This window comes from Vanacampus margaritifer, chromosome 8 (genome assembly GCF_051991255.1).
Source record: "Vanacampus margaritifer isolate UIUO_Vmar chromosome 8, RoL_Vmar_1.0, whole genome shotgun sequence".
Classification (NCBI taxonomy): domain Eukaryota; kingdom Metazoa; phylum Chordata; class Actinopteri; order Syngnathiformes; family Syngnathidae; genus Vanacampus; species Vanacampus margaritifer.
In genome coordinates this window covers 9,481,653-9,500,990 of record NC_135439.1, presented here as the reverse complement: position 1 = coordinate 9,500,990, position 19,338 = coordinate 9,481,653, and the positions used below count along the sequence as shown (strand labels likewise).

General features: G+C 36.9%; 1 protein-coding gene across 3 annotated transcripts in view; it reads left to right on the top strand.

Moving 5' to 3' along the window:
- LOC144056667 (guanine nucleotide-binding protein G(i) subunit alpha-2) overlaps positions 1-19,338 on the top strand; it is a 37,576-nt gene that overhangs the window by 7,863 nt on the left and 10,375 nt on the right. For all 3 annotated transcript variants that reach the window (XM_077573650.1, XM_077573649.1, XM_077573648.1), the window contains 2 exons: positions 12,723-12,765; positions 15,396-15,537. In XM_077573650.1, the coding sequence (XP_077429776.1) occupies positions 12,723-12,765; positions 15,396-15,537 (185 nt within the window). The remainder of the gene's footprint in view (positions 1-12,722; positions 12,766-15,395; positions 15,538-19,338) is intronic.

Here is a 19,338-nt window from a genome sequence, read left to right as displayed (position 1 = left end):
GATTAGCGTGAATCATTGGGACTCCCGCAAGGCAAAGTGCGTATTGATTTCCCCGAGAGATGAATAGTGCGCGCTCGACAACTTCTGACACGTCGCATGACGCACAACACAATTGAGCTGTTAGCTCTGATGTGAGTCATTTGAGGAGCATATCACCGATGTCTAATTACATGCGTTTCACCTGCTCGGGTCAGCTAAACAGCTAAGGACAGTTTAGTATACACATAGCATGAATGTTTTTACAATGTGTGATGATATCTCTATCACGAACTGTAAAAATAGATGCTACTTTTTTCTACTAGCACTAGCATGAGGCACTGTAAAGCTGCCATGCTAGCCCAAAGTTCTGGCCCACACGTTGGCTTAAAAACTAATAATTCACCCTTTCTCGTTCTTTCGCCTTTTTCTGCGGGACATGTACACACATGAGGTGCTCTTAAGTGGCCGCACCTGCACACTATTTGAAGGGAAGTTCCTTTCAAAAACTGTAAAAATAGATGCTACTTTTTCGACTAGCACTATCAATGAGGCACTGTAAAGCTACCATGCTAGCCCAAAGTTCTGGCCCACACGTTGGCTTAAAAACTAATAATTCACCCGTTCTCATTCTTTCGCCTTTTTTCTGCGTGACATGTACACACATGAGGTGCTCTTAAGTGGCCGCACCTGCACACTATTTGAAGGGAAGTTGCCTTTTTGGGGGTATAAGTATAGCTATAGCTAGCTAACTGTGGCTAGCAACTGTGCCGGATAACCGCTGATGAACATTGAAGGCAAAGTTCTTCACTGGATATTATTTTTAGGGATAGACCAATTATCAACCGGGCCTATTAACAGTGCTGATATTCAGCATTTTGATGAATATCAGCATCAGACTTAAAAAAAAAAAATCTGACAACACTGTTTACTTAAGGGAACTATTTATTTAAATTTTCAGTTTCATTTATAAGGGATGCTCTGACCCTGGGAATTCTTTATGTTTTTGTTTGAAATCAAAATTACGATAAGAGAAGATGTAACATTTTTAAAAAACTTTATTCACTGTAATAAACAATAGGGCGCTTTTACTTGTTTTGAGTTTTCATTTGGCCCTAGGAGCTTCCTGGTTCTGTTGGGATTTTTGGAATTTTAAAACAAAGGTGTCTATTGTGTGTGATTAAAAATAAACACATAAATAAAATATCTGAAAATTTGTTCAATAAGTTGGAGTTTTGTATATATTTTTTAATTATTATTTTTTAATTATTTTATTTTGATACCAACATTTTGATACCAATATTTTCCCCTTTTGTGAAAGTGTCTTTTTGACTACTAATAATCGGTATTAGCCCTGAAACAAATTTCTCGGTCTATCACTAATCGTTTTAGCTATATCCCCAAAAATCAAGAAAACTGAAATGGTAAGAACAATTCAATGTGTGTTATATCTGTACATTTTATTCAGCTACAAATCTCTGACTTCTTTCATATTTCATTTGAATTGGGGGAGGGGGGGGGGGGTAGGATCAGTCTGAGTGCTTGTCTATCTGCATTCACACAATGAGAAGCCTTATTTAAATCTGGTTGAATTTCAAATATACAATGCATGGCGGTGCATCAACCTCATCCTCAGTAGACCATTACTCACTTGAAATGCCACCCATGGCTGGAATAACCGCCTCCAAGAGACCACTTGGCACCACTTGCAATACAATCTATGTCACTTTGATCCAGTAACACCGCCATCTTCCAGATGACAGGAATAAGACAAAGCCTACATAGTCTTGTATCACGGGCACGTGTAGCCTTCACTGAAGAGGAGGAGAAGTTGCCACCGGTGACTCATTATGTTGGTCGGTGAGATGAGGCAGTCAAGAGCAGTGCCGGTGACGCCCACCCAGGCATGCATTAGAAACCAGATTAACCGTGCGGAAAGTCCAAATGTATTGACAGTAAAGTGACCGTGACGTTTATTGTACTGTACAGTAATGAAGCATCGCTACCTTCAGTATATGCTGCAGTCCGTATAACTCTGCGAAGCCGCAGGGAACTGTGATTGATTATAATGCTCACATTTTGTATGCATGTCATGTTACAGCTGCTCAGGTTGCTGTTGTAATTATGTGCACTGGAGCCTTTTCCGAGATAGTCACCTGAATCTGTCAATTAGCAGCTCCGTTCCTACACTGCATAATGGCCCATATGCTCCAAGGAAGAGCCAATTAAATGGATCTCACATTTGGGTGGAATATTCTCTACGTTTTCCATACTGGCAGATGTGGAAAAATACATGATTCGTCAGTGTTAGGAGATGGATGTTTTCTTCTCTTATGTGTCTTGTCGAACATTTCACTTAAATGGCAATTCAGTTATGTTTAAAATATTTAAAAAAAAATTTTTTTTAATAAATGTATATACAGTAGACATATTCTGTTTATGCATATATTAAATTTAAAAAGGTAAAAAATTTAAATAATGTGGGACAATATCATTGCGGGAGAGAGGAAGTTGGTGTGCGTTTCTGGTGAGTGGATTAACTTGTTTACAGCTGTTGTCACATTTAGCACTAGCATTACTCTACACCTAGCATTAGCTTTAACTAGATCAGACATGCTAAATAAAGTGCATGAAGTTTATTTGCATTGGAACATGCAAATTACAGTGAAAGTGTGTCACCCGCCAGAGAGAGAGAGAGAGAGAGAAGATATAAGATGCTGCTCGGTAGGGTTGTGGCCAAAAGGGGAACTGCAGTACAGTACCGTAATGCATGATGAGGCACGCACTCAAAAATAAGAATTTGTGAGCACAATACGCCATTTTATGGTATTTCAGTCAGTGTTAATTCGTACTGTATCTGCAAATGTTCATAACTCGGTTGTTTGTAACTAGGGGACTACCTGTACACTCTAAAAAAATCATTGTTGTTAATATATTAAGTTTAATTAATTATGAGGTCATTCAGATTGAGTTCATTAAACTTAATATATTAACTTGGATTAACTTAATTCAGTTGTGTGTTACCACTTGAAACAATTCATTAAGTAGGTCAACAATTTTCTTTTTTAGTCTTAAGTTGGTTCAACAGTTCACTTTTTAGAGTGCATGTACTATACCTGTAGGAGACACCATGTAACATGAGCGCATAGAGTAGATAAGAGATGAAGAAGATGTCATGTTACCTCTGTGTCACTGAATAAAAATAATTTTTGGTTCTCACCTGCCACCCTAACCACAACAAGCGCAGTAGAAAATGGATGGATGGCATTTTCATTACAACGCCAATCTTTTTATAGATAACGATGCAGACGTTTGAAAGGCATGCAGCAAACACCGTTACTGTGCGCATATCGAATTGCGGGACGCAAATTAAGCAGTCAGGTCACATGCATCCCACGTCGAGGGAGCAGACAGAACAAAAGGGGATTAAACATTGCGTACACTCCATGCAGTTGAGCTTGGATGCAGAGACCAGCGGCGGAGCACGTCTTCTCCCCTGCACAAACCGTGACCTACTTTAGCGCTCCAGACGATATAGCGTACTATACATACTACGCTCAACCACATTTCTCTTTTACTGCCCACTCTGCATATGTGGCCTGTTTGTACCACCCACCTGCATGGATTACAGAGTATGCATAATGTGGAGCTTTGTTTTCCCGAAAGAAGTAGAGCGGCTTGGTTTAATTACCCGACAACATACCATTTTTTTAGTCCGTTGAATAAGGAATATTGTTAGCTATATATATTGACTTCCATGCTGTCTTTTTATGACAATGAATCATTTGCATTTTTATAGACAGGTCAGGGCTTGCAGGATGAGTCATGTAGTCCCTACAGGGGGCCCAATGTAATCATTGGTGTGAATTGTGATCACATTTATCACAGCTATGATAGACCTTCACTCATCCCGACCAAATTCTGTCGGTGGGAGATTGATTGGCCATTGATGACGATCATGAGCTCTTTTCTTTTTTTATTTGTGGAATGTACTCGTGCATGACTCCATAAATATGGAAGGATAAGTGGTTGCTATTTATCACCATCCATCAGCCATCCATTTTCTATCTGGCTTCTCCTGTTCAGCAGGAGGGGGGAGGGGGGGGAGTGGGGCAAGATTCCAGCTGACTTCAGGCAACAGGCGGGCGGACCCTGGAGAGATGGCCTGTCAATCACGTGGAGATTGTGACAGGCGCACTGAGCGGCGATTGATCGGATGTAGTCGGCTTTAGATGTGATCCGATACACTATCAATGACATTGTCAATCATCATGCATGGGAATCGTCTGTATAGGAAAAAGGCAGTTTTAGGGATGGCAACTTTTTACTATGTGGGCTATTTGGTATTATTTTGTTTATAGAAAATAAATACACATTGTTGCACATTATTGTTGTTAGTAAACATGGAATATTTATGTTCTTTTAAAAGGAAAGATATTGTCAAATTAGCGAACAAAAACATTTTCTTCCTGTACTTGAGTGTTTTGAAACTAATAAGCAAAGAGAACACAAACTATAATTGAAATGATTTTTGTGGTGTGTTTTGGAGCAGGAATTATCTTCCTCAATATTGCAACAGGAATTTAATATTGTTGTATGAAAAATATGTTTTTGTTTTATAGTTGATGCTAAAATAGAGGAAAACGAACCATGAAGTAAGAAGAAAGACAATTTCTTTATCTACCTCAATTGGAGTTGGTGACTTTGTCAAAATTCTATGAAACAAGTGTGCCGTATGCCGCATAAACGTAAGTCAATACGATAAGTCATAAATCAGATTACAACAACAATAACAACAAAACTGTGGCTTTGCCACTTCAGTTTTTGTTTTTAGTTTAAAATGGCTTAACCTAACCAGCATCACGTATCGCATTGTAGCAGTTTTTGTTGTTTCTTTTTCTTCTTCTTCTACTTTTACTTTTTCCTACTTTTTCTTCTACTACTACCTCTTCTTCTTCTTCTATTTCTTTTTCTTCTTCTGCTTTTACCTTTTCTACTTTTTCTTCTATTTCTACCTCTTCTACTTGTACTTTTTCTACTTTTTCTTCTACTACTACCTCTTCTTCTTCTACTACTTCTTTTACTTCTACTTTTACTTTTTCTACTTTTCTTCTACTACTACCTCTTCTTCTTCTTTTACTTCTTTTACTTCTACTTTTATTTTTTTCTACTTTTCTTCTACTACTACCTCATCTTCTTCTACTACTTCTTCTACTTCTACCTTTTCTTCTATTTCTACCTCTTCTTCTACTTGTACTTTTTCTACTTTTTCTTCTACTACTACCTCTTCTTCTTATGAAATTGTTCTTGCCGACCTGTGTGTTTAGGAAAAGAATGTAAATAAGAGCGGCAAATAAATGTATTTTTTCAAAATCAAAATCAAATCTTCTTCTTCTACTTCTTTTACTTCTACTTTTACTTTTTCTACTTTTCTTCTACTACTACCTCTTCTTCTTCTTCTACTTCTTTTACTTCTACTTTTACTTTTTCTTCTACTACTGCCTCTTCTTCTTCTATTTCCTTTTCTTCTTCTGCTTTTACTTTTTCTACTTTTTCTTCTACTACTACCTCTTCTTTTACTTGTACTTTTTCTACTTTTTCTTCTACTACTACCTCTTCTTTTACTTGTACTTTTTCTACTTTTTCTTCTACTACTACCTCATCTTCTTCTATTACTTCTTCTACTTCTACTACCTCTTCTTCTTTACTTTTTCTACATTTTCTTCTACTAATACCTCTTCTTCTCCTTCTACTACTAGTTTTTATTCTACTACTCATTCTTCTACTTCTACTTCTTCTTGTACTTCTTCTCTACTACTTCTTCTAGTAAACACTACTACTCTTCATCTTTTTGTACTAATTCTACTTTTAAATGGAAGATAGCAAGTTTCACAGCACCAATATTTATTCTTCATTTTACATTTCACAACCTCTATTTAGTGTAAATTCACCCATCACAAGGGATCATGGAATGCAACACCCGCAAAAAGTGAAGCAACCCTGTGAACGTAGCATGCCAACTGACTGACTGAAATGACGCAGATAAGGTTGACGTTCTGGTGGATTCAAACGTAGATGAAGTGGCGCTTTTGGCTGCTCGAATAATCAATAATGAGTTTAAATGAATGACTTTCAAAAGAGTTTGAGTAGCAGCACTAAAAAAAGCTGCTACTCAAATATTTGTATTTGAAGTACATTCTTGGCAATGCGATGTTTACTGTACCTTAATTCCTTTATCTCGCCTTCCTTAACTTTTGACTGGAGCCAAACCTGCTGTTAGTAAGCATACCAAACAGACAAAAGCTGTGTTTACTCCATAAAACAAATCAATTCAGCTTGTGTGGGTCAGCAAAAACACAGCTCGTTTTGTATTCTGCTCTGTTTTATCGACGGCCGCAGAAGGTTAACCTTTTAAATAGCTGTAAAAGCTCGTCGGTTGCGAACTGTCGTGACACCGTGGCGTCGGGGGTGGGGGGGGGGGGCAGTGGGCCAGGATGAGATAGATGAATTGTGAATTGTGACAGTTGCCCAACGTAGGGATGTGAAGGTAATCAATTTATGATGCCGTGCACGTTTCAGCCGTTTTTCATGTGTAGGTGAAAAGGATTGTGGCTAAGCCGGAGATGCAGCTTCTACTGCCAGTGCTTACGTATGGATTTTTTAATAGCAGTGGGATGCTTTCAGATGGTCCACTATTATAAATCTTATTTATTATTAATCAGTTCAGGCAGAGCCTTAAAATGAATCTTGCTCTGACAGTCTGTGCAAGCTTTCCCACAAGAGAAGCGTTTGCTTTTCTTGCTGTAAACTCACTCTGGTGAGGAGTTTAAAAGTTTAAATGTAATTATTTTGTGTATGTTTTTTTTCCTAGCACCAAAGGTTTAATAAATGGGCATGCAGCTTATTTTTTATTTTTTTTTGTACATTATGAAAACAAGTCTTGAGACATACCTCATAAACTAGTCACTTTTCTCTTTAAGCACGAACGATGCAAAAGGCAAAGTGTGCTTGACCCTATAAGACCAAACGTAGCATATTAAATACAAGACATTTCTATTTCATGAGTATAATATTTTTCCCCCCATTAAAACCCTGATGTATATGATCTGACACATGCATTGCACGGATAATCCATTAGAGGGCAGTATCACCCAGTTGATGCCTTTTCTAGCAACCTTGCAAGATTGCCCCAATTGAGAAAGGAGAGACACCTATACTTATTTATAGCGGGATCAGATTTTTGGAAATATTAATATATTTGATATGTCTGTTGATATTTTTGACAGTTATAAATGTACGAATTTAAAGCTGTGTGACCGGCTGTATCAAATATGACACAAATCAAAAGTCATATGCGGATTTTTCTTGATTGTTCAAAAGGACCAATAAATACTCTATTTACAAAGAATCTGAATTTTCACTCATATATTTCATGGTTCAGGTTTTATAGAGTTAAATGAGTTTGACATGACTGGCCCTGACCTCAACCCCATCGAACACCTTCGGAGTACCGATACCAGGTATTGGTAGTTATTCACATTATTCTTTTCAGTGTCACAAAAAGCCAAGTAGCCCTTGATGCAGAGTGCAGTTTGAGGCGTGCCTCAACGTCGTGGACTTAAACGTTTGACTCCGCCCGCACGGATTTTCAAAATGGTTTAAACCATTTTTTTCCAACAAAATTTGCAAATTTAATGATGCACCGTCTTATGACGTGAAATATATATTTTTAAACACATTATGGAGCATCAAAAATTACAATCACTCAACCCTCAATCAGCCGGGGCAGAGCTAACTAAACGGTTTCAGGAAGAGGCCGGAGTGCAGTACTACATGTTCCCAGCAGATGGCGCCTCCCTGGACGGTTGAGGTTAGTATTTGGGTTTCGGTCAGTTTTTTTTATTTTTGTTGTTCAATAAAGTGTTCAAAAAATATTGTAATCAGGATGAGGTAGGGTTATGGTTATGGTTAACAACAAAGGATTGGGATAGTGAGAATTCTGGGTTGTTATTGCTGTCTGACATACGAGTATTATATATCGAGCTTGTGCTAGAATTGCAAACTACTGATCCACTGATCCGTCCTCGCATGAGATCAGACTGCGGATTTATCTGTAATAACACAACAGAACGATGTTTGATTGATGTTGTGTGCTGACACCATTGTGTAAATATTTGACCTTCTTGTGATCACCAAAGGTTGGAAAGTAATTAGGCTACTGTTGATCTGCCTGCGACATCACACACCGAGTTTAATATCCTGCCCAAAAATTGACACCCGCTTCCACTTGATGAACCTCGATGCAAGATGAAGTCCGCTGCTTGAACTAGCGTGTCCTGTGGCCGAGCGTACTGTTATTTTATTTTAACGTTTCCCTTCTTGATTTTCTTCGTTTCTTTCATTTTGAAGTCGGAGGTTTGAATCCAGACTCTGGCCTTCCTTAGTGGAGTTTGACTCCAGTTTTCTGTCTGTAATTTTCCATATGTGTGAATGTGAGTGTGAATGCTTGTCTTTATGTATACCAGTCCGGCGTCTCCCCTGATTTCATTTTGAACTTTAGTGACCTTTCGATTCACCTCGCTAAATTGTGAGCCCGTGTACTGTGTCAGACACGCAATATGTAATGCAGCGATCCAGACGTGCTAACTTGCCTAGCCCGATTGAACTTGCTCTATTTACTTTCTATTAGTATGCAGGGTTGCATTCGAGGGATGGGAAAATCGCGCTCTGGCTATTCTGGACTCCCGTTTCCATGCCAGTGTCGTATTGAGCAGTAGAATGCTGCTCCAACAAATCTTGTGGTCTTGTTTCAATACACTAACGCAAAAAGACAATTATGTTACTTAATGTTTTCACTCCAAGCTCATTTTTCGACTCCCTTTTGCAACAATATGAAGCCGCACAGCAATGGCCCCCATATCCCCCCCCCAAACCATCTCGAGCATGAAGAATAAGGCTGCACTCATCTTTCTCACCAGTCTTCACATGCTCACCTCCCGTTGGGCTTGAAATATTAATGGCCGCGTTTTATTCTGGAGTCGGGAAAGTGACCTTCATGCGAGTGTGTCCACAGAGAGACTCCTATTCATTTCAACAGCAGATTTGGGGTCCCAAAATGACGGTATTATGCAAGAATTCATAGAGTAAGCCGGATGCTTGAGCCGTTTTGTTGAATTGTGTTTATCATCCTGTCGGTAAATCTGCTGCATGGAGGCGGACATTGTTGCCCTTTAAGCCTCGTCATGAAACAAATGCAAAACGCAAAATTGGTTAGCTCAGGCGTCGGCAACCTTTCCTGTCAAAAGAGCCATTTTAGTCCAAAATAAACAAACAGATTTTTTTACCTTTCTGTCAAATTTGACATTTTGGGAAAGTTAATGGACATTTTATGGTAATTTGAAGGATTTCTTCTTTTATTTTGGGACATTTCATGGTTACTTTTTGAACATTTTCTTTCCTGCCTTTTCTTAAATCACTTTTCTGACTTTTTTGTTGTTGCAATTTCAAGTTTGTTGAAATTTTATGGTAATTTTAGTGATTTCCTCTTTTGTGTTTCAACTTCTTAAAAAATATATTTTCTGCCCTTTTAAAAAAAAAAATCTGACTTTTTTAACAATTTTATGTTTGGACATTCTATAGATACTTTTTTTTTAACATTTCCTTTTCTGTATTTTTTTAAATCTTTTTTTGTCTTTTTTTTGCAATTCTGAAGACATTTATGGTTATTTTCTGCCTTTCTTCTTTTGTTTTTGGACATTTTATGGTTACTTTTTGAACATGTTTAGGTCATTTTGAAAACTTTTTCATCCACCTTTTGTCACTCTTTTTCTGACTCAATTTTTTTTACATTTTATTGTTGTTAAACATTTTTTCATTTTTAATCTAAATAATTAATTTAGAATATTTTATCTAATAAAAATAAAAATAAATATGTAAAAAAAGATTAATTTCTACTAATTGTTTTCGAGATCTACAGGGAGCCACAGGAAAGGGGCTGAAGAGCCACATGTGGCCCTTTCTAGAGCCACAGGTTTCAGACCCCTGGGTTTGCTAATTCTAACTAGCTGAGATTTAAATAGAAATTCACCACAAATGGATTGTTAAAAAATCTGCAAACATCATCACAGTCAGAAATATTCATGCACTGCTACCATCGAGAAAAACTGTCTGTTTAGCTTGATGCTAATGTAAAATGCAAAACGACATAGCGGGCTAACAAATAGCATCAGTGTATCTGTATTATAACCCTTAATACATTTTTTTTGAATAAATGAATAAATGAATAATTGATTATTTGTAAAAATAACAGTCACACGTGGACTGACCAACAGATTTTTTTTTTTTTAATATTAAATTTACCAATGCCAGTGATGTATTATTTATTCTCTGCGAAGAACAACTAATATAACGTCATCTTACTGAGGAATTGTGAACATCTCCTTCATGTATCTTTGTGTGTGTGTTTGTATTATACTGCCCCCTGGTGGCAGAGGCGTACACAGCAGCATTTAATTATTTACATTCTATAGCGTATGCAAAACAAATAACGGATTTTTTCTTATCAAAAAAGGCATTACAAACATTTTCGTTGTGCTTTTCAGGAGGCTGGAACGTATTATATGTCCGTTTTTCTTAATAATATATTTTTCTGCTCGCCTTTTAAAAAAAAAAAAAATTGTTTGCTCCAGGGCTTCGGAAAATGACAATGACAAAATGACAATAAATGAACAGATTTAGTTGGTCCTCCGGGCTGACGTGGAAGGCGGCTGATGGGACAGAAAAAGCCACCCCAGGCTTTGCGTTGACACCCATGCCGCTGCTACTGCAGCTTGGCATGCCACATCGTGTCACTTAGAGGGGGGGGGGGGGGGGGGGGGGCGGTTGGCGTGACCGTGATGAGCGTCGACAGTGCGAAGGGAGCGAGTGCTTCTTCTGCTGCTTGCTCAGTCGTCGTCACTCTGGCCTGATGTTAGTTGGCGTCTGGGTTAAGATGGCGTGACGGGGGAAATGCCTGGTGGCGCGCATGACGGTGCCGGCTATTCGCCAACAACAACACAGATCAAACATGTCTGTCTTTACTTTATACTAGACTGTAAAAACAATAACTAGTGATTGTTGATTTCATTTAAGTTTTCAAATTAAACTGACTCTGTCTCTGTAAACTGACTGAATAAAGCTTTCATATTACAACCTAAAAAAAAAAAGATTATATACTAAACAATTAATTGAATTTAAATGGAATTTGGATTGCAATTTTCAAATGGCTTACAGTTCGGGAAAAAAATAAAAAATTATCGGTCTGTAGACTTTATTTTTCATAATATATGGATATTTTATTTATTTACCTCGTTGTCGATCACAAGTTTGCGCATGTCACGCAGAGAAAGACAAACAATTTTTGTGGAAAAGTCTGATTTCGGACTGGCATGGCCGCTTTCATGCGGCAAATTCTCATTTGACAATTGAGAGGGGCGTGGTTCAAAGGGGACACGCCCACAAGATCTGAGAGCAGAGAGAATGGCTTGATTTTTCATAATGTCTCATTTTAGATACTGGGCAATTTTTTTCTAATCATTAAAATTTGTGGTTTGTCAAATTTAGAAGATATTCATTTTACCTTCATAGGGACTTGCATTTTAACGCAATTGTATACGTGTTACATTTTTGTACATGTTATTGTATTTATTCTTGGGGTGTGAGACAATTAAAAAATTTCATCGTAATTAATCGCATGACTTCAATAGTTAGATGATTAATGACACATTTTAAATCTGTTTTAAATGTATAATAAAATGTACAATATTTTTTTTTCAATTTTCATACTCTTGTTAACATAAAAGTGGGGGGGGAATGTTAAACTAATAGAAATATGGCTGCATTTTTAAGTAATTGATTGATACAATAATTTCATAATAATTCATAAAATTGAGTTAAAATGAAAAAGATGTACTGTACTGTAAAAAAATAGTGTGATATTGATTTGTGTTGAGGTCATTTTTCTGCCACTAGATGGCATCATTTGTAAGACATTGGTGACAGCTCAGTGCATTTTTTTTTTTCATATTAAGAGCTATTCTAATCTTTAAAATGAAGTAACTTGTGAAAATCTGCACATTTTTAAAATTGTAAAGTACAACTTGACCCGAGCCCAAAACTATATGTATTATTATTAAATTTATTGATGCGTTGTGACTGAAATTCAACCAGTACAGGCTTTCCAAGTAAGGAGCGGTCATTAATCGTGTTTGAATAATTAAATTAATTAAAAAATAACACACAAATTTTGATACTCCTAATTTACTCACATACTTCCTATTAACGTAAATAGTAGCGGAGATGGTAATAAGATACAAACTCTTCTCACAAGGTTGGAAGCATCACTCACTGTTTTGTCCATTACGGTCCACCGTACGTCCTAAGGTTTCACGGTGTCCCCTTTGGCTTCAACCGCTCAACACTTTGTAAAATAATCTATTTTTACCGCAGTCCTGCAAACAAAAGTTTCCCTCCAGCGACGCATGAACCCAAAAAACGTCTCTCTTCCCTCAAGTGAGAAACAAACACACACTCTTATACGTGCGCTTGATGCGTCTCACAAAGAAGAACATCAACAGAGCAGACAACCCAGAGGAGCTCTTGTGATGTCACTGACAGTTCAACGCTCGGCTTGCTTGCTTGCTTTCCGTTTGAACTTTTTTTTTGTTTGATTTAAAAAAAAAAAACTTGAATCTTTGATTTTCCAACAGGTGCTGGGGAGTCTGGGAAAAGCACCATCGTAAAGCAGATGAAGTAAGTATGTTGAAAACGCTCTTTTAAAGATTTTGAAGGGGGTTGACTTACCTTTTACTACGACTGGGTAATTTCCTTAATCGTTTTGATTTCGATTCACAAGAGTTCGGTTCGATTCGATTTCGATTTTTTTTATTTATTTTTTTCCCCCCTGATTCGATTCACTTCAATTCAATCCGATATTGGCTAATTATGGAACAACGATTCTTAATTATCAAGGACATTAAATTCCAAATTAAATTTCGTAAAGGCAGTAACTGGTTAAATTATTTAGTTTATTAATAAAAGTAACGTGTTGCTTTTGTTGTTGTTGCTGATGTCAAACCCAAAAAAAAAACATAAAGTGAGTTGAATATAATTTCATAATTCTAATTAAATAATTGTAAATATAAATTTAAAATATTAATATATATATATATTATAACAACAGAAACTCGGCCTTTATAAAATTCAATTTTCTTATGAATTTATTGGAAAAAGAGATATTAAAATAATCAATTCATGGTTTTAATGAATTGATATCAGGATCATAAAGGAAAATCAATTCGATATCGATTATTATTATTATTATTATTATTATTAAACCTAGCCCTACCTTTTACCAAGCAAAAAAAAAAAAATATATTTTTTTTTATCTGAATACTGATTATTCAATAGAACTTTTAGTAGGATATCCGAATAACAAAATATTTGATTGCTAAAACACTCAGATTAAATTTGAGACACAATTATTTTATTATTACAATTTTTTCAGATATGTCTCATGTATGACTGACTATAAGTCATAATAATAATAATAATATCAATAATAAATGATTTATCTTTTAAACTGTGAACTCAACCTTTAAATTGAAAATTCATCATTATCCTTTTCACTTGCTGATGTTGATTGGACTTGACGGCCCGCCATTTTCTCCCACATCCAGATGTATTTTTTAAAGAGTGCCAAAAGAAAAGTAAACAAAACAAAAAGACCACCGAGAATTGTCTACTCGCTACAATGATCCTCCGATACATCCTCACTATAGTAGCTCAATATTTACACTAACCATGCATATAACGGAAATGTGCTCTTGTGGTTTCAAAGGGATTGCGTGGCCTCTTGTTGGCTTTAACTCCAAGCGCAAAAACAGCAGGACCATGTTGTGCCAGTGCATCAATCCGAATACACGCAGGATCCTAAACGGCTTAATTATTCACATTCCTCGAGGCGAGCGGGGCACCGGATCCATTTTTTATGAGCTTGGAGCAAGAACAGTCTGTCACCTTTTTTGAAGCATGATTTTTTATCACAAACGCGCACATCTGCGTCCGCCTTCTAGAAACAAACAGGAACTAATTATATAACACCACACACGGACGAATCCTCTAAAACGATCCTTTTTACCAAATGAGGCTATGTGTCTGCGAAATGACTGCGCTTGTCAGGCAGCAGGCACTTTTCACTTGAGACTTAATATGATTACGACCTCGTCTTCTCCCTCTGCGGTCTGATTCATTAGTCTGAAAGATTCCATCTCGGCATCAGACAGTTGAATTCCTCGTTCGGGTGCACGGTAATGGCATCGATAAAATCGGACTCGGGATGCGGGATCGGCATGTTACGCGTCACGCGACGCAGCACGCTGACATGCTGAATGATGAGCAGTACGCGTGAGAGCAGATATGGCCACAACACGGAGGACCAAAACTGCCAAAATTCAAAATAAATAAATAAATAAAAGTGAAAAGAAAAATGGATATAAAAATATAATTCAAAAATTAAATACAAAAAAATATAAATGGAAGTAAAAACAAAATAAATAACTTAAAAAATAAAAGCCGAGATTCAAAAAATAAAATAAATGTGGAAATAAATACCAAAAAATAAATATATAAATTAAAATGAAATATCAATCAATAAATAAAAAGGCTCTGCTCTCAGGTTTATTTATTTCATGCTGCAGACGCTCTGTCAGGACCAAATGCTATTCAAATGAGGGGGCGGTCCTAAACGTGTCTTGGGTTGCAAACTGCCTTTCAACGGTCGAGTGAGCGAGTCAGCGAAGAATCAATGGAAGAGGGAAGTGGACAAAATAGTCGTCCATTGCAGGAGCTAGTCTCCATTTAAGCCGGCGAGGCTTCCTTATAAAATACAAATAAATGTGAGAGCAGAGCATTTTTATTGATTGATTGATTGATATTTAATTCTATTTATATATTTATTTTTGTATTTATTTCTACATTTATTTTTATTTTTTGACTCTCAGTTTTTATTTTTGTATATATATATATATATATATATATATAAATAGTTCTTTGTTTTTATTTCCATTTATATTTATTTTTTTGTATTTAATTTTAGAATTACATTTTTTAAATCCATTTGTATTTATTTATTTATTATTATCATTATTTTTATTTTTATTTTATTTTGGCAGCTTTGGTCTTCCATATAGGTGCACCTGCAGAACACTCCTAAAAGTCAGTCATCATCTCCTCCATGGTGGCGAATAAGCCGCAGAATTTTTTTCCCCTCTGCCTCTAAAAATTCATATTGCTCGGGCCCTACTGATAATACTATTCTTATAGATGGCATGTTTCTTCTTCTTTTTTAAAAATGTGTATGTCCTTTTCACATCTCCGTATAGGATCATCCACGAAGACGGCTACTCGGAAGACGAGTGTAAGCAATACCGAGCTGTGGTTTACAGTAACACCATCCAGTCCATCATGGCCATCGTGAAAGCCATGGTCAGCCTCAAGATAGACTACAGCAACCCTGGCAGAGTGGTAAGACATCACCCACAAACATATAACGCGGAATAGTAGTCTGCATATCTGGATATAATGCGTACAGATTTTCTTCAAATGTCCTCCACCTCCAATCGATGCCAAGCATTATTTTGTTTCTTGATCTTGAGGCTCCTCCCCCTCAAATGGATGCCTTAATGTTCCCATTAGGAAAAAAAGGTAGTAACTGTAATTTTAGATTTCAACCAGCAATGCAATTTGAACCAAAAACAGCAAAGCACACTTAAATAAATAAATTTGTATTAGATGTTGAACAGCTTCAGATTTTATGTAGTTGACGCCTCTGTGATGATAGATAAGTCCACAGTGATTAATCAGTGATGTCATTGGAAAAAAAAAAAAAAAGAATGAACAATACTGAGCTCTCCAGAAAAAAAATAAAAAATAAAATAAAAATGATGTCATTGATTTGATACAATAGCAACAACATGTACCACTCAATATCTTAGGGTAAACAAAGTCACTCACTGACATTAGGACGAGTTGTAGTTCTTCCACCGACCTCAGTAAATATTTTTATTTGTTTTTTCTATTGTTTGGCAATTTGTTTAGCAGAGCATACTGTATTTAATTGCCCAGGTGCTTTCTCAGCATCCATCATGCTGACATTCTAATGAATTCCTCAGGCTTTGGTTGGCCTAGAATATTCCTTTTTTTTTTTTAACTACTGTCATTTATCATTTCATTCATCAAGTCCAGTGTGAGGTGACATACTAGCGGAAAAAGCTTTTTTTTTTTTTTTTATTGAATGCATCAAACTTCCATAAATTTTATAACCATCTTTGGTTTCATGTAAGTGGCGATAAATAACAGTCAGGTGTACCTAATGTTGTGACCAGTATTTTCCTTCTTCCGTTCCCGGATCTCCTCCGAGACAGTTTGAAAGCCCAGCTCCCGCTTTGAACATTACAGAAGCTTTTCCAGGCAACATATCGCATCAATTTGTACTATCTTAATGATTTTTGTGTTTGGGAGTCTTTGGACTTGGGCTTCAAAAGGACAGCTTAATTAGCCGCAGCCATAATTAACATACGCTCACAGGACGATCACAAGTCAAACTAATTATTAGTGAAATGAAGGCGCACAAATGGGCAAAAATACACCGCCGTCAACATCAACATAGCGTTTCGCGCGGTGTGCAGCGGCCTTTGGGAGTCCCTTGGGTCTCACTTTCAAGCTGTTACAAGATTCTGTGGCCGTTAAAGCAAAATGGACCCGCTGCACCACTTTAACTTGAAACAACGTTATTAGTCGTAGTCATAGTAGTTTTCAGGGGTGTCACAACGATGGGAAATGTGGGCATCTCACCCCCCCAGTGACTTTGGACACCCCTGCTCGAGATGCTCCAGTTTTTCTCGCCATGTCCACCAGAGGGCGCTGTAATGAAAGAAGACAATTGGTTTATCTATCCATCCGTTTTCAATGTCCGCTTATCCTGTTCTTGGAATGTGGGAAGCAATAAAGGAACATACAGGAAGGCCAGTCAACACCCTAACTAAGAAATGTGTGGGAGGCATGCTAGCCTCTCATCTAGTTAGGTTATTTTTCTTCCAAATGTTGTTCTCATAATCTCTCAATTTTAGAATTGAATTAGCTAGCTAGCTATGTGTCGGATGTGAGGCTCTGGAACGCCCACTTCAGTGAGGCAGAGAACTGTCTGCCTCACCTTGAGTTATTTAAAAAATATATATATATATCTGTAAAGCTAAATATGTAAGACGCTAATATTGAATAGTAGGGGTGGGAATCTTGTCTCACGATTCGATTCAATTCTGATTTGTGGGTGTGCGATTCGATTCAAAATCGATTTTCGATTAGGAACGATTTTTGATTCAAAATGATTTCATTGACAAATATTTTTGCTTCAATCTATAGATGTTCAAGGAATCGTAATGATCTACTCCAGTCTGACTCGCCAATGCTAATTAGTACGCTACTCGCGGCACTTTTATCACTCAAAAGAACTGCTCCACGCTGCAAAAAACAACAACTTTTATTGGAATAACTTGATTGTGACTTTTTCCTTCTACTCTCTAATGTGGCTACAACTTAACAGTGAATCAGACCGCTTGGAACCACACTGCCCCTAAGTGGCTAAATCAGGTACAACATGAACAGCGCCTCCAATAAAGGCACACACAAACAAAGGGAAGACAGTATAAATTAATTTAAATAAAATCAATTTTGGAACATTTAAAATCTAGTACTTTAGTCTGCCTATGGAAAATTAGAGTTATTAAAAATATCTAAAAGCATTATAATGGACAAGAAGCTAATTACAAGCCGCCTCAACCCAGTTAGTGAGATGGTGGTGAAATGAAGCTGATAATTTTGACTATGAAAATGTATTGGAATAAAAAAAAAATCAGTATAAATACAGAGTAGTTACTAAATACTGAGAAGTTAATTTAAGCATCCCTTTTATTTGATTTTAATTTGTTTATTCGTTATGATGCAGGTGTGGCTCTGCCTCCCCTGACGTCACTGACACTAGGAATGATTGCTTTAGTTCATCGTGCCAGCTGTTATGAATGGAGGAGTATTGTTCATATCATGCCAGGAGGAATAGAGAGGATTGAGGGACGTCATCGCTGTCGTAAAGCAGCAAATGAAGCCGCACGGCAATCCAGCACATACATTTATTGCCTCTGCTGTGCTCAGCTCACAGCCACTGTCAGTTGTTAATCATCAGCTCCTATGGTTATTATTGGCATTATATTGCTGCCTAAGCAGCCAACTAGAAATCAAATCTGAAGAATGAAATGTTTTAGCCGCCTAGCTGCCAAGACCGTTCGTTAATCAGTCCGGGCAGCTTATATTTGCCGCATCAGTTTTGTTTTATGGGCTGGACGGTGAGCTAGTGGTTAGCATTAGCAGGTCTGCACAACTAAAGGTCAAAATTATTCAATTTGTTCATGTTTCTCATCAACTGAAATATTTTTTTTTATCGCTTTCAGGTTCAGCTAGTTGACATAAAAATTAAAATAAATGGATTATTTTTCCCGTACAACCCCGCTAAAGCCTAATAAACCAATTAACCAGTGCCGGTCATGCTCCTTGTACTGTTTCCATGGCAACTTGGGGCTAAGGACGATTATGAGACGATTGTAATAATTGAATAGGCTGAAATCAACCATATTCAGACCCTAGTGAGGATGAGCACTTTAGAAGATGGATGGCTGGATGAAAATCTTCTACTTTACAAGTTTAAAGCAAGTTATGGCATTTTATAATTGGATCTACAGCTTTTTTTTAGAGCGGGACGGGGATTTGACTTTTTTTTTTTGCAATAGGAACAAATCTGATCTTTTTTTTATTATTATTAGATGGAAAAGTTTTTCTTGTCATCATCAAAAAAACGACAACTGTTTGTGACCGTTAAAACTGTTTGCGAACATCTGCAACCTTGCCTGGGAATTTTGTTGTAAAAAAAAAAAAAACTGTTTGTGACCTTTAAAACTGTTTGCAAACATCTGCAACCTTTTGCAACCTTGCCTGGGAATTTTGTTGTAAAAGAAAAACTGTTTGAGACCATTAAAACAGTTTGAGAACATCTGTAACCTTTTGCAACCTTGCCTGGGAATTTTGCTTTAAAAGAAAAACAGTTTGAGACCATTAAAACAGTTTGAGAACATCTGCAACCTTTTGCAACCTTGCCTGGGAATTTTGCTGTAAAAGAAAAACTGTTTGTGACCTTTAAAACTGTTTGAGAACATCTGCAACCTTTTGCAACCTTGCCTGGGAATTTAGTTGTAAAATAACTGTTTGTGACCGTTAAAA